Source organism: Oncorhynchus mykiss, chromosome 4, assembly GCF_057628025.1.
Source record: "Oncorhynchus mykiss isolate SJ-2025 chromosome 4, ASM5762802v1, whole genome shotgun sequence".
Lineage (NCBI taxonomy): Eukaryota > Metazoa > Chordata > Actinopteri > Salmoniformes > Salmonidae > Oncorhynchus > Oncorhynchus mykiss.
Window position 1 is genome coordinate 91,749,316 of NC_143025.1, and position 15,685 is coordinate 91,765,000.

Consider the following 15,685-nt stretch of genomic DNA (forward strand, 5'->3'; position numbering starts at 1 on the left):
TAGATCACATATAGATCAATCCAATAGATCACAATACACCAGTCCAATAGATCGGTCCAATAGATCAGTCCAATAGATCACAATAAATCAGTCCAATAGATCAATCTAATAGATCAATCCAATATATCACAATAGATCAATCTAATAGATCACAATAGATCCATCCAATAGACCAGTCCGATTGACCAGTCTTAGAGATCAGTCCGATAGATCACAGATAGATCAATCCAATAGATCACAATAGATCCGTCCAATGCATCACCACTAAATCAATCCAATAGATCAGTCCAATAGATCTCGATAGACCAGTCCAATAGATCAGTAGATCACCATAGATCAGTCCAATAGATCAATCCAATAGACCAGTCGGATAGACCAGTCCGATAGATCACATATAGATCAATCCAATAGATCACAATACGCCAGTCCAATAGATCGGTCCAATAGATCACAATAAATCAGTCCAATAGATCAATCCAATAGATCACAATAGATCAATCTAATAGATCACAATAGATCCATTCAATAGACCAGTCCGATAGATCACAGATAGATCAATCCAATAGATCACAATAGATCCGTCCAATGCATCACCAATAGCTCAGTCCAATAGATCTCGATAGACCAGTCCAATAGATCAGTAGATCACCATAGATCCGTCCAATTGATCACTAATAAATCAACCCAATAGATCAACCCAGTAGATCACTAATAGATCAGTCCAGTAGATCACTAATAGATCAGTCCAGTAGATCACTAATAGATAAGTCCAATAGATTACTAATAAATCAGTCCAGTAGATCACTAATAGATCAGTCCAATAGATTACTAATAGATTAGTCCAATAGATTACTAATAAATCAGTCCAGTAGATCACTAATAGATCAGTCCAGTAGATCACTAATAGACCAGTCCAATAGATTAGTCCAATAGATCAGTCCAATAGATCAGTCCAATAGATCACTAATAAATCAGTCCACTAGATCACTAATAGATCAGTCCAATAGATAATTAATAGACCAGTCCAATAGATAATTAATAGACCAGTCCAATAGATTACTAATAGATCAGTCCAGTAGATCACTAATAGACCAGTCCAATAGATTAGTCCAATAGATCAGTCCAATAGATCAGTCCAATAGATCACTAATAAATCAGTCCACTAGATCACTAATAGATCAGTCCAATAGATAATTAATAGACCAGTCCAATAGATAATTAATAGACCAGTCCAATAGATTACTAATAGATCAGTCCAATAGATTACTAATATATCAGTCCAATAGATCACTAATATACCAGTCCAATAGATCACAATAGATCCATCCAATGCATCACTAATAGATCAGTCCAATAGATCACCAATAGATCAATCCAATAGAGCAATCCAATAGATCTCAATAAACCAGTCCAATAGACCAATCCAATAGATCACAGCAGATTAGTCCAATAGATGACTAATAAATCAGTCCAATAGATCACAATAGACCAGTCTAATAGATCACGATAGATCCGTCCAATTGATCACTAATAGACCAGTCCAATAGATCACAATAAATAAATCCAAAAGACCAGTCCAATAGATCTGTCCAATTGATCACTAATAGATCAGTCCAATAGATTACTTATAGATCAGCCCAATATATTACTAATAAACCAGTCCAATAGATCACTGATAGATCAGTCCAATAGATCACAATAAATCAATCCAAAAGACCAGTCCAATAGATCTGTCCAATTGATCACAATAGATTAATCCAATAGATAATTCCAATAGATCACCAATATATCAATCCAATATATCACAGTAGATCCACCCAATAGATCAGTCCAATGGATCACTAATAGATCAGTCCAATGGATCACTAATATATCAGTCCAATAGATCACTAATAGATCAGTCCAATAGATCACTAATAGATCAGTCCAATAGATTACTAATAGATCAGTCCAATATATCACTAATAGATTAGTCCAATAGATCACTAATAGATCAGTCCAATAGATCACTAATAGATCAGTCCAATAGATTACTAATAGATCAGTCCAATAGGTCACTAATAGATTACTAATAGATCAGTCCAATAGATTACTAATAGATCATTCCAATAGATAAGTCCAATAGATCACTAATAGATCAGTCCAATAGATCACTAATAGATCAGTCCAATAGATCACTAATAGATCAGTCCAATAGATTACTAATAGATCAGTCCAATAGATTACTAATAGATCAGTCCAATAGATTACTAATAGATAATTCCAATAGATCAGTCCAATAGATTACTAATAGATCAGTCCAATAGATTACTAATAGATCAGTCCAATAGATCACAATAGATCCATCCAATGCATCACTAATAGATCAGTCCAATAGATCACCAATAGATCAATCCAATAGAGCAATCCAATAGATCTCAATAAACCAGTCCAATAGACCAATCCAATAGATCACAGCAGATTAGTCCAATAGATTACTAATAGATCATTCCAATAGATCAGTCCAATAGATTACTAATAGATCAGTCCAATAGATTACTAATAGATCAGTCCAATAGATCAGTCCAATAGATCACTAATAGATCAGTCCAATAGATTACTAATAGATCATTCCAATAGATTAGTCCAATAGATCATTCCAATAGATCAGTCCAATAGATCACTAATAGATCAGTCCAATAGATCACTAATAGATCAGTCCAATAGATCAGTCCAATAGATCAGTCCAATAGATCACTAATAGATCAGTCCAATAGATGTTGACACTACTGTTTGATTGTATGGTTGTTTCCTAGTTTTAATCTGATGTTGTTTCTGAACTTCTCTTGAAGATCTTCTATTCTCTCATGTAGTCAGCGACCACTGGCCGGGACCGGGGCCAAGAGGCCAGACCAACCCCGCCCTCAGCGACACCAGCGTCCAGGAAGTCCTACAAGATGTTAGGGTCAGCGTACAGGAAGTTGGCCTGCTCCCCAGCACCAGCAGTGCTGCCACGCCCCCGGAACCAGATGCATGCGCAGGATTGGACAAGCATCAGATGCGTCATGTTTATATGCAGCAGGACAGCCAATCAGACTGCGAAGGAGCTGGGGGTGCTGGGATGCTGGATAAGACACAGACATTCTCCTTGCGGTCAGTGTCTCTTGTCGTATAGTTTTTGATTGTTTGATTGAGCCCAAAGTATTTATTTGCAAAGTTTCTCTTCGTTCAATTCAAGTCAGTTCAATACACATTAATTTATCCCCTCAAGAGCAATTACAAAAGACAAGTCAGTTAATTCCTTTGATGCAACCTGCCTCTAGCTCATAAAACATGGCTGAAATATTATGTAACAGGCCTATCCTTGATGCTGTTCATGTTCTCATGTTGCAGGGAGGGAACAAACATTGAGGTGCGTGTAGAGATCGAGGCCCATCCACGAGGCGCACGTCAGTCCAGTCTCAGTAGCATCCTGTCCAGTCGCAGCCTATCAGCTGAGTCCCTGGGTCGAGCACACACAGTAGGCCGCGCCCACTCGCAAGATCACCTGGGCCACGCCCACTCCCAGGAACATCTGTATGCCTCTGAACATGAAGAAGAGAGTGGAGAAAAGGAAAGTGGAGGAAGAGAGGGAGAATGCAGGGACCACCTGCATGTTTTTGAGACGGACAACGTCTGAGCTCCGCCTACTATTTAGGCCACATCCCGCTTCCACTACAGGCTCCTACCACCAACTGTCTTCCTGCTCCACCGTCTAAGAGTCGGGGAAATGGAGAGAGAGAGAAAAGGAGAGCGAGAGCGACAGTGAGGAGGGAGAGATGGAAAAAGTGTGTTTGTGGAAAATGGACTAAATAAACAGGGCCGCTTGCCAACACGGATGCATCAAAACGAACCAGAAATGACTGAAAGCATGTTGATCGACTAGTTTGGTGGGTGTTAGCCTCACTTTACTGTGTCCTTTCAGAAGAGACTGCCCCCCCCCCCCACCCTCCCCCCTTCCAATCTAACACTGGTCTATTTAAATTAAAATGATTACCAAGCCCCTTCTCTACCTACACCCGCGTACTTATACTGATCGTTTGTATCAAGCATCTCAGAGTTGGAGTGCTGATCTCGGATCAGTTTAGCCCTTTTTCGATCACAATGAACATTATTATTATAGACAGAGAATACCTGGTCCTAGATCAGCACTCCTACACAGAGATACATACAACGCCTAATGTCCCCCCCTTTCCATCTAAGATACATTTTAAGAGATCTAAAAGCATGTTTTGTTCTGTAGGGGTTAGCCACATGTAACATGCTGCTTCAACTCTCTTCCTGTCCGTCCCGTGTTGATGATGACATGCCATGGAACGTTGAGAGGCTACTGTGTAAAAGGGTCTAATGAAGGGGTTGGGGGGGGGGGTGGGGGAGTTTCAGCATTGTCAGATACCGTGTAAACCTTACTTTGTGCAACGCGTTTTAACAGAGGAGATATGCTGGTCCAACTTTAAGGGACTTGTTGAAATGCAGTCGCCCTCAACTATGACTCGTTGGGGATCTCAGTGAATTTCATAGTAGACCACTTTGACCAAACTGGTTATCAAGCTGATGTCCCCTTGTATCACAACCTTTCATTGAGGAGGTTGGGGGGGAGGGGGGGGGGGGGGTGCTGCTGCTGCTGCTGCTATCTGTTTTGGTCAAGGCATACATTATTTCTCTGCTGTGAATCTAAGCAATATTCAGGGACCAGGCTCTGTGAAGTTCAGAGCTAGACATATCCTACCGAGACTGGCTGTCTGCATCCCAAATGGCACCCTATTCCCTATGGGTCCTGGTCAAATGGCACCCTATTCCCTACCCACTGGCCACAGACGTCAGTTCAACGTCGAGTTTTGATTTACATTTGGTTGAGTTTGTCAACTACCGTGAATTCAATGTGAAATTAGCAACAACAACAACAACAAAAATGTCACTGTTGTCATTGGGTTTCAGATTAAAAGTTTGGTGAAAAAAAATGACAGTTTTCCACATTGATTCAACGTCATCAAGTTGCATTTTTGGGTTGAAATGATGTGTCCACTGGGATCATAATTCACTACTTCTGACCAGGACCCATAGGGAATAGGGCCCATAGGGAATAGGGTGCCATTTGACCAGGGCCCATAGGGAATAGGGCCCATAGGGAATAGGGTGCCATTTGACCAGGGCCCATAGGGATCTGGTTCAAAGTAGTGCACTATATTAGGGAATAGGGTGTCATTTGGGAATGTACTCTCTTGACAGAGATCCATAATACAGTATTTCACTAGCAGCAGTAGCAGCACAGCCCTCTAGCTAGAGCTTCGAACAGGGCTGGGTCACTCTGATATTCTGGCATGTCTGTCAAACCAGCATCTGATTTAGACCTGGGAAACCAGGTGTGTGTGTGTGTGTGTGTGTGTGTGTGTGTGTGTGTGTGTGTGTGTGTGTGTGTGATTAAGTGTCAGATAGGAGATAGAACAGCAGGCAACCAAGTTCCTGAGAAATAGAAATCTTGACCTTCCCTGGCTAAGAACATCTGTCTTAAAGCTGCATGGTCCTGCTCCTCACTCACTGGCTGTCCAGGAGTTAGCCACAACACACACACACACACACACAGTCGCTATTGAACAGCAGTAGTGATGTTGTCGAAAAAACAGGAGACACAGGAACCACCAACAGACCCTCTTAGTTGATCACAGCACCCAGACCCCCTCTTAGTCGATCACAGCACCCAGACCCCCCCTCAGTCGATCACAGCACCCAGACCCCCTCAGTCGATCACAGCACCCGGACCCCCTCAGTCGATCACAGCACCCAGACCCCCTCAGTCGATCACAGCATCCAGACCCCCTCAGTCAATAACAGCACGCAAACCCCTCTGTCGATCACAGCACCCAGACCCTCTCAGTCGATCACAGCACCCAGACCCTCTCAGTCGATCACAGCACCCAGACCCCCTCAGTCGATCACAGCACCCAGACCCCCTCAGTCGATCACAGCACCCAGACCCCCTCAGTCGATCACAGCACCCAGACCCCCTCAGTCGATCACAGCACCCAGACCCTCTCAGTCGATCACAGCACCCAGACCCTCTCAGTCGATCACAGCACCCAGACCCTCTCAGTCGATCACAGCACCCAGACCCACTCAGTCGATCACAGCACCCAGACCCCCTCAGTCAATCACAGCACCCAGACCCCCTCAGTCGATCACAGCACCCAGACCCCCTCAGTCAATCACAGCACCCAGACCCCCTCAGTCGATCACAGCACCCAGACCCCCTCAGTCGATCACAGCACCCAGACCCCCTCAGTCGATCACAGCACCCAGACCCCCTCAGTCGATCACAGCACCCAGACCCCCTCAGTCGATCACAGCACCCAGACCCTCTCAGTCGATCACAGCACCCAGACCCACTCAGTCGATCACAGCACCCAGACCCCCTCAGTCAATCACAGCACCCAGACCCTCTCAGTCGATCCCAGAGCAGCAGTGTTCTACAAGCAGCATGCTAACTCAGGCTATATCCATTCTAGATGATTATGATGATGAGAAAATATGAACTGAAATAATGAACAGAAAGATTCCTGAGTGTGAAATCCCTTGTGAAGAGGACCTCGGAGAGACAGACAGCCATGGGACTGGACATTGTATGCATTCAGAACCATGGGGATTGATACAGACATGGGGATTGATACAGATGTGGTATGCATTCACAGCCATGGGGATTGATACAGACATGGGGATTAATACAGACATGGGGATTGATACAGACGTGGTATGCATTCACAGCCATGGGGATTGATACAGACATGGGGATTGATACAGACATGGGGATTGATACAGACATGGGGATTGATACAGATGTGGTATGCATTCAGAGCCATGGGGATTGATACAGACATGGTATGCATTCAGAGCCATGGGGATTGATACAGACATGGGGATTGATACAGACATGGGGATTGATACAGACATTGGGATTGATCCAGATGTGGGGATTGATACAGACGTGGTATGCATTGTAAATCTGATGAGGAATAAAACTTGAATAAATGTTTCACTATGAAGGACACAACTGAATGTCATCTCGTGTCTGTCCAATTTAAAAATGATCTTCAGCCTTGCATATGGCCTATGGCCTATTCCCTCTGGGCCCTGGTCAAATGGCACCCTATTCCCTATGGGCCCTAGTCAAATGGCACCCTATTCCCTATGGGCCCTGGTCAAATGGCACCCTATTCCCTATGGGCCCTAGTCAAATGGCACCCTATTCCCTATAGGTCCTGGTCAAATGTAGTGCACTACATAGAGAATAGGGTGCCATTTGGGACACATCCCTTTACTACATAGTAAAGTGGGGAGATGAACAGGAGAAGTCAGGTTGTTGCACCTTTAACATTTGCCTGCGGACTGTCATTGAATGGAGTCTGTACAGTTGATGTAATGACTGCTCATATTCAACAGAGGGCGCTGGAACATAGGTGATATTGATCCTCAGAGCAGTGGTAAGCTACAGATTGAGGAAGTGCATTATCTGCAGCTAAGGACAAATGTTGATTGGCTCCAGAAAACAATTTATTTATATTTTATACGGGCTGTTTCCACCGGTTTTATGTCATTACTTTTCATTCGATATAATTTGATACAGATTCAAAAGTTCCAAAATGTTGTGTCCTGCTCAAGGTGTCCTGCTCAGGGTGTCCTGCTCAAGGTGTCCTGCACAGGGGGCGGACTTAGTGATTTGGAGACGCCAGGCAGAGGCCAGTGTGATTTGTCAAACAAATCACTTTAAAAAAGTAGGTTACCTTCTAACAGTGCACTGTGCACCCGCCAACTTTCCTTCAATTGCAAGTGGATGAAACGATCTCACCGGAGAAAGCATCCAAGCGAGCGAAACAGCACCCCTCAGTCTTACTATGTGTAGCGCATGTATCTGATGCTGTCTGGACAAAAGGAGTAATGACATGCTGTACTATTTTTAGCCAGACAGCATCAGATACATGCGCTACACAAGACATGTTGTTTGCCACCACGACGATGGCAGTATTATCAGCAGCAAATTTATTTTTACTAAATAAATGCGTTAACTTATGTAATGTTTCTGTTAAAATTAAATATATGTTTATTTTCTCTGTCCCACTCTGAAAGCACCTCATTGCTTCAGATTAATTTCACGAAAGTCGCATTTGCAATCATACGGTGCGAAACAATTCACTGGAACTCTGTCAGGGTGGAATAGTCCATTATTATGAATGGGTGATTGATGACACTTGTTTCTACTATTATGAGAAACACGTGGAATATTGATATGAAATATGTGTATGGAAAGAAATGATTGATCTATTTTGAATCATTATTTGGCTGTATGGATTCATTAACCTTTTTGGAGTCCTTTTTTTTGTCAACAATGTGGCCTTATTAACCTGGGCACAGTGGCCAGGAAACCCCCCCCCCCCCCCCCTCCCTCCCCATTTCCTTTGAAGCTTCCAGCAGATGTAGCTGCTACTGGACCAACCTGCCTGCTGGACCAACCTGCTGAAGCAAGACAGAATGAGAGCGATGACCTGACAATGGTGGGACTCAAGTGGTGAAATTATATAAATAAAAAATACTAGTAAAAAATATATACAGTGGGGCAAAAAAAGTATTTAGTCAGCCACCAATTGTGCAAGTTCTCCCACTTAAAAAGATGAGAGAGGCCTGTAATTTTCATCATAGGTACACTTCAACTATGACAGACAAAATGAGGAAAAAAAAAATCCAGAAAATCACATTAGTATTTTAATGAATTTATTTGCAAATTAAGTATTTGGTCACCTACAAACAAGCAAGATTTCTGGCTCTCACAGACCTGTAACCTCTGTCCTCCACTCGTTACCTGTATTAATGGCACCTGTTTGAACTTGTTGTCAGTATAAAAGACACCTGTCCACAACCTCAAACAGTCACACTCCAAACTCCACTATGGCCAAGACCAAAGAGCTGTCAAAGGACACCAGAAACAAAATTGTAGACCTGCACCAGGCTGGGAAGACTGAATCTGCAATAGGTAAGCAGCTTGGTTTGAAGAAATCAACTGTGGGAGCAATTATTAGGAAATGGAAGACATAAGAGACCACTGCTAATCTCCCTCGATCTGGGGCTCAACGCAAGATCTCACCCCGTGGGGTCAAAATTATCACAAGAACAGTGAGCAAAAATCCCAGAACCACACGGGGGGACCTACCTAGTGAATGACCTGCAGAGAGCTGGGACCAAAGTAACAAAGCCTACCATCAGTAACACACTACGCCGCCAGGGACTCAAATCCTGCAGTGCCAGACGTGTCCCCCTGCTTTAGCCAGTACATGTCCAGGCCCGTCTGAAGTTTTCTAGAGAGCATTTGGATGATCCAGAAGAAGATTGGGAGAATGTCATATGGTCAGATGAAACCAAAATATAACTTGTTGGTAAAAACTCAACTCGTCGTGTTTGGAGGACAAAGAATGCTGAGTTGCATCCAAAGAACAGCATACCTACTGTGAAGCATGGGGGTGGAAACATCATGCTTTGGGGCTGTTTTTCTGCAAAGGGACCAGGACAACTGATCTGTGTAAAGGAAAGAATGAATGGGGCCATGTATCGTGAGATTTTGAGTGAAAACCTCCTTCCATCAGCAAGGGCATTGAAGATGAAACGTGGCTGGGTCTTTCAGCATGACAATGATCCCAAACACACCGCCCGGGCAACGAAGGAGTGGCTTCGTAAGAAGCATTTCATGGTCCAACCCCAAAACATCACTGCTCTAGAGGAGATCTGCATGGAGGAATGGGCCAAAATACCAGCAACAGTGTGTGAAAACCTTGTGAAGACTTACAGAAAACGTTTGACCTCTGTCATTGCCAACAAAGGGTATTTAACAAAGTATTGAGATAAACTTTTGTTATTGACCAAATACTTATTTTCCACCATAATTTGCAAATAAATTCATTAAAAATCCTACAATGTGATTTTCTGGATTTTTTTTTTCTCATTTTGTCTGTCATAGTTGAAGTGTACCTATAATGAACATTACAGGCCTCTCTCGTCTTTTTAAGTGGGAGAACTTGCACAATTGGTGGCTGACTAAATACTTTTTTTGCCCCACTGTATGCCCAGCTCATGAGGCCCCTTGATGAAGTGCGGCCTGACGCAATTGCCTCTTCGTCCGTAATGGTAAGTCTGTCACTGGTCCTGCAGCTGGAAGAACCCAAGTTAAATAGTCCGACTAGAATTATTATTTGACCCTCTTACAGAAATCGCCAGCTCGTAGTCCTTAAACCCGGAAATAAGTTAACCTCTGGTTCGTACAGCCATCCCTACAGGGAAAGTATAGGGTTTTGAGATAAATAACAAACAGCACGTTTGTTATTTATCTCAAAACCCTATACTTTCCCCGTAGGGATGGCTGTATGAGATATCAGTCAATGAACGTGACCTTTATGAAGTATGAAGCCTTCGTGTGTTTATTATTATTGTTATTATTGTTATTCATGTTATTACATGAAATGCTTTTTAAAAAATGCTAAAAAAAAGTGACATTAGCTGATAGAAATGATCTAGAACAAACCGTATAAAAGATGTCCTAAGCCTTTGTTGACCTCAGACCTCATTTTCAGAGTTTATCCAACAACCACTACAAAAACAAATGCCATTCATTTCCCAACAGGCTTTTGTCCAAGGAACCGTGGCGAGTTAGTGCCGACAAAAATATGACATTGCTATTTCTCTCTATATCAGTAAAAAAAAAAAAAAGTGCTTTACTTTCGTTCCCATGTCCTCCCATGTCCTGATCTAGCCTACCTGCTAGCCTACCTGCTAGCTTACCTGCTAGTCTACCTGCTAGCCTACCTACTAGCCTACCTGCTAGTCTACCTGCTAGTCTACCTACTAGCCTACCTGCTAGTCTACCTGCTAGCCTACCTACTAGCCTACCTGCTAGCCTGCCTGCTAGTCTACCTGCTAGTCTACCTGGTAGCCTACCTGCTAGCCTACCTACTAGCCTACCTGCTAGTCTACCTACTAGCCTACCTGCTAGTCTACCTGCTAGCCTACCTGCTAGCCTACCTGCTAGTCTACCTGTTGTTCTGCCAGTTCCCCTTGCTTTTATTCATCCACAATAGTTAGCAGTTGTTCATTTATACATTTAATTCGATCTAAAATGTATTTCCATCAACATACACATAATTGTAAATGGGTTTAGGCTACATTTTAAATGCACTAGAGAGAATACAAAACGTATAGAATTCATCTGCAAATGTACCACATTCAATAGAGTACCACAGTATGAGTCATAAGACCCATAAAACCTAGCGGTCAAACACGGAAACAGGTTCCAATAGTTTTTCAACAGTTCATTTTTCCCATAGGGGATTTGAGAAATACTTTAAATAATGTCTGTTTCGTGTGGGCTTACCCCGGTGTGTTTTAATAACCGTGTACATCTCTCTGGGACAAGGTGACCGTTATCAATATATTCACCGTTATCAATATATTCACCTGTTTTTACCCCCCCTCCCCCCCCCCGTCTTACATGCTAATTAGCTGCTAATGTAGCTATCATAAAGAACTACAAAATGCCATGATGATCTGGACTAGACTGACGAATCGAGGCAATTAACTATCTAGTGCTAGCTAAATATAGAAATGCATAAATTGGCTACATTTCTTTAAATGCACTATTCTGTGAACTGTCTTGTGTAAGTTTTAAATTGACACAATACCTGTTAGCAAAGGTGTCAGCTAGAGATGACGTGCAGGAGCTTGCAGGGATTTGTAGTTTTGCATGATGTCTATGTTGATGGTAATTAGCATTTTTTTTGATTCTGAGATTCAAATCAAATAGAGCCAAATATATTGATAAAAGTCACCTTGTCCCAGAGAGATTTAAAAGGTTATTAAAACGTCATGTCAGAGTGAGCCTACACAGCCCTTATTTGAAGTGCCTCTAAAATTCTCTATGGGGAAAATGAATGGTAGAAAAACGTTTGGAACCATTTCCCTGTTTGACCACTAGGTTTTATGGGTATTATGACACCTCCTCTGTGGGGCTCTATGCAAGACTCCTCCAAAAAATGGGTGTGGCGGAGGGCTAGACACACCTTAACTTCGTGCCCGCCCCCATGTTCGATTCGCCCCCAACCCAGGCAGCACCGGAGAGCAACGGGTTAAAGGAGGCTGCGCTGCCCATAATTTCATCAGACCGAGACTCATGTTTCAGGGAACGAGAGTTTGAACTTGGTCCTATCGTCTGCCTGTTCGCTCGCTGCACCGCGCATCACTAGTAGTCGACTGTTGTAGCGTACGTAGGCTGGCTACTATCATTTCTGTTTCTGAGCCAAAGCAAGCGGAGAGGGAAGGTATCCATCCACCTGCCACTGAGACGCATCTAAGCATGGATGCTCTGAAATCAGCTGGAAGAGCGATTATCAAGAGTCCCGGAGTTCCGCGGCACACATGGGGCACCTCCAAGCACGAAAGTAAGTCCATCGTCAAATTCACACCGGTAAAAGCCACATATCGATGCAAAGAAACGGAAAAATTAGGCGATAGCACAATGCAACGAGACTAGCTGTCACAAGCAAAGGAAAGCACTGACTGTCTATCGTGTTCTATTGTCACCACTCTTGTTGGTATAGAAACTAAAGAACAGTAGATTCTGAGGTGGTGACATTTGTGTGTGATAGAAAACAATTGGTCGCAGTGTACCTTTTCTGAATTGCAATAGTGTAACGTTGTTTTTATTACCCGTTATCTATCAATAAAATATAGCCTTTTATTTCTCCCCACCAGACAATATGCATTTATTTTTGGTTATGTAAGTCTGCGCACTCATGTGAGGAATCAATTATTTAAGCAGGTCAGCCTTTTCTAACTATGGTAAGTATCTTAATAACTAGACAATATATATTACTGTTGCTGTCTGAATTCATAAATATCAACAGACAAACTTCTATTTTTAGGATATCATTGACTCCTTGGTTTCATATCCTATAAGGCCTATAGCTATTCTTTGTTGTGTGAAATTCACAAGTGTTCACTGTCAAGTTAAATCCCAGTGGAACAATGCATTTCTCTTCCGCTTTACAATTCCCAGTGGGGTTAAAACTGTCTGTCAACTCGGTCCAGTCTGTAGAATACAGCAGGTTATAGAATGTACAATATCCTCTCTTGATGAGAAGAGAAAGGTCAGAGAGACAGGCCAGGAGGGGAAGAGAGAGAGGGAGAGACAGGCCAGTAGGGGAAGAGAGAGAGACAGGCCAGTAGGGGAAGAGAGAGGGAGAGACAGAGAGCGGGAGAGACAGAGGGAGGGAGACAGGCCAGTAGGGGAAGAGAGAGAGACAGAGGGAGGGAGAGACAGGCCAGTAGGGGAAGAGAGAGAGACAGAGGGAGAGAGACAGAGGGAGGGAGAAACAGACATTATCTACCTCACTTGCTTTCGCAATGTTAACACATGTTTCCCATGCCAATAAAGCCCCTTGAATTGAATTGAATTGAGAGGGAGACAGACAGAGAGGGAGAGACAGACCGAGACAAAGAGAGAGAGAGACAGACCGAGCCATAGAGAGAGAGGCAGGGACAGACCGAGCCATTGAGACAGACCGAGACATAGAGAGAGAGGGAGAGACAGACCGAGCCATAGAGAGAGAGAGAGAGAGACAGACCGAGCCATAGAGAGAGAGGGAGAGACAGACCGAGACATAGAGAGAGAGGGAGAGACAGACCGAGCCATAGAGAGAGAGAGAGACAGACCGAGCCATAGAGAGAGAGAGAGAGAGAGAGAGACCGAGACATAGAGGGAGAGACAGACCGAGCCATAGAGAGAGAGAGAGAGAGAGAGAGAGAGAGAGACCGAGCCATAGAGAGAGAGAGAGAGAGAGACCAAGCCATAGAGAGAGAGAGACAGACCGAGGCATAGAGAGAGAGAGAGACAGACCGAGCCATAGGGAGAGAGAGAGACAGACCGAGCCGTAGAGACAGACCGAGCCATAGAGGGAGACCGAGCCATAGAGGGAGACCGAGCCATAGAGAGAGACCGAGCCATAGAGAGAGACCGAACCATAGAGAGAGACCGAGCCATAGAGAGAGACCGAGCCATAGAGAGAGACCGAGCCATAGAGAGAGACCGAGCCATAGAGAGAGACCGAGCCATAGAGAGAGACAGAGCCATAGAGAGAGACAGAGCCATAGAGAGAGAGAGAGCCATAGAGAGAGAGCAATGTATGACCATATTAGAGAGACATATTTCCCTCAGATTACACAGATCCACAAAGAATTCGAAAACAAATCCAATGTTGATAAACTCTCATATCTACTGGGTGAAATTCCACAGTGTGCCATCACAGCAGCAAGATTTGTGACCTGTTGAGAAAAGGGCAACCAGTGAAGAACAAACACCATTGTAAATACAACCCATATTTATGCTTATTTATTTTATCCTGTGTCCTTTAACCATTTGTACATTGTTAAAACACTGTATATATATATATAATATGACATTTGTAATGTCTTTATTGTTTTGAAACTTCTGTATGTGTAATGTTTACTGTTAATTTTTATTGTTTATTTCACTTTATATATTATCTACCTCACTTGCTTTGGCAATGTTAACACGTTTCCCATGCCAATAAAGCCCTTGAATTGAATTGAATGGAGAGAGAGAGACAGAGAGACAGAGAGAGACCGAGACAGAGACAGAGCCATAGAGAGAGACAGACCGAGCCAGAGAGAGAGAGAGACAGAGAGACAGAGACAGACCGAGCCATAGAGACAGACCGAGACAGAGACAGAGACAGAGACAGAGCCATAGAGAGAGACAGACCGAGCCAGAGAGAGAGAGAGACAGAGAGAGAGAGACAGACCGAGCCTTAGAGACAGACCGAGACAGAGACCGAGACAGAGCCATAGAGAGAGACAGACCGAGCCAGAGAGACAGAGAGACAGAGACAGACCGAGCCATAGAGACAGACCGAGACAGAGACAGAGCCATAGAGAGAGACAGACCGAGCCAGAGAGACAGAGAGACAGAGACAGACCGAGCCATAGAGAGAAAGAGAGAGGAAAAAGAGGCTGTGACTGACAGTTGGTCTCATGGCAACGCTTGCTGCTGTGCGCTGTCACTCTGAAGTGTGAAGTGTTAGGTTGAAGACTCTCTCCCTGGGCGAGAAAACCTTCCTCAAGCCTCCACAAAAGCTCAGGGGAAGACAAAAACATACACTACCAGTCAAACGTTTGGACACACCTACTCCTTCAAGGGGTTTTCTTTATTTTGTACTATTTTCTACATGGTAGAATAATAGTTAACACATATGGAGTCATGTAGTAACCCCAAAAAAATGTGTTATTTTTATTAATATAAATATTTTATATTTGGGATTCTTCAAAGTAGCCACCCTTTGCCTTGATGACAGCTTTTGCACACTCTTGGCATTCTCTCAACCAGCTTCATGACGTAGTCACCTGGAATGCATTTCATTTAACAGGTGTGCCTTTTTAAAAGTTAATTTGTGGAATTTATTTTCTTTTTAATTAGTTTGAGCCAATCAGTTGTGTTGTGGCACGGTAGGGGGGGGTCTACAGAAGATAGCCCTATTTGGTAAAAGACCAAGTCCATATTATGGCAAGAACAGCTCAAATAAGCAAAGAGAAATGACAGTCCATCATTACTTTAAGACTAGAA

General features: G+C 43.3%; 2 protein-coding genes across 10 annotated transcripts in view; both read left to right on the forward strand.

Annotated features, from left to right (window-relative positions):
* Nucleotides 1-4,041, forward strand: part of si:ch211-278j3.3 (E3 ubiquitin-protein ligase RNF19A) — a 48,234-nt gene extending 44,193 nt beyond the window's left edge. For 2 of the 3 annotated variants that reach the window (XM_021601133.3, XM_090233308.1), the window contains exons 9-10: nt 2,832-3,132; nt 3,373-4,041. In XM_021601133.3, coding sequence (XP_021456808.3) covers nt 2,832-3,132; nt 3,373-3,658 — 587 coding nt within the window. In that variant the 3' untranslated portion in view covers nt 3,659-4,041. The remainder of the gene's footprint in view (nt 1-2,831; nt 3,133-3,372) is intronic. The other variant, XM_021601134.3, reaches the window with a different exon arrangement.
* Nucleotides 4,042-11,135: 7,094 nt separating this feature from the next.
* si:dkey-71h2.2 (low density lipoprotein receptor adapter protein 1) overlaps nt 11,136-15,685 on the forward strand; it is a 136,243-nt gene continuing 131,693 nt past the window's right edge. For all 7 annotated transcript variants that reach the window (XR_016495505.1, XM_090233314.1, XM_090233312.1 and 4 more), the window contains exon 1: nt 11,136-12,485. Coding sequence is in view for 6 of the 7 variants with exons in the window: in XM_090233314.1 (XP_090089440.1) it covers nt 12,401-12,485 (85 nt within the window). In the remaining variant the exon portion in view is untranslated. The remainder of the gene's footprint in view (nt 12,486-15,685) is intronic.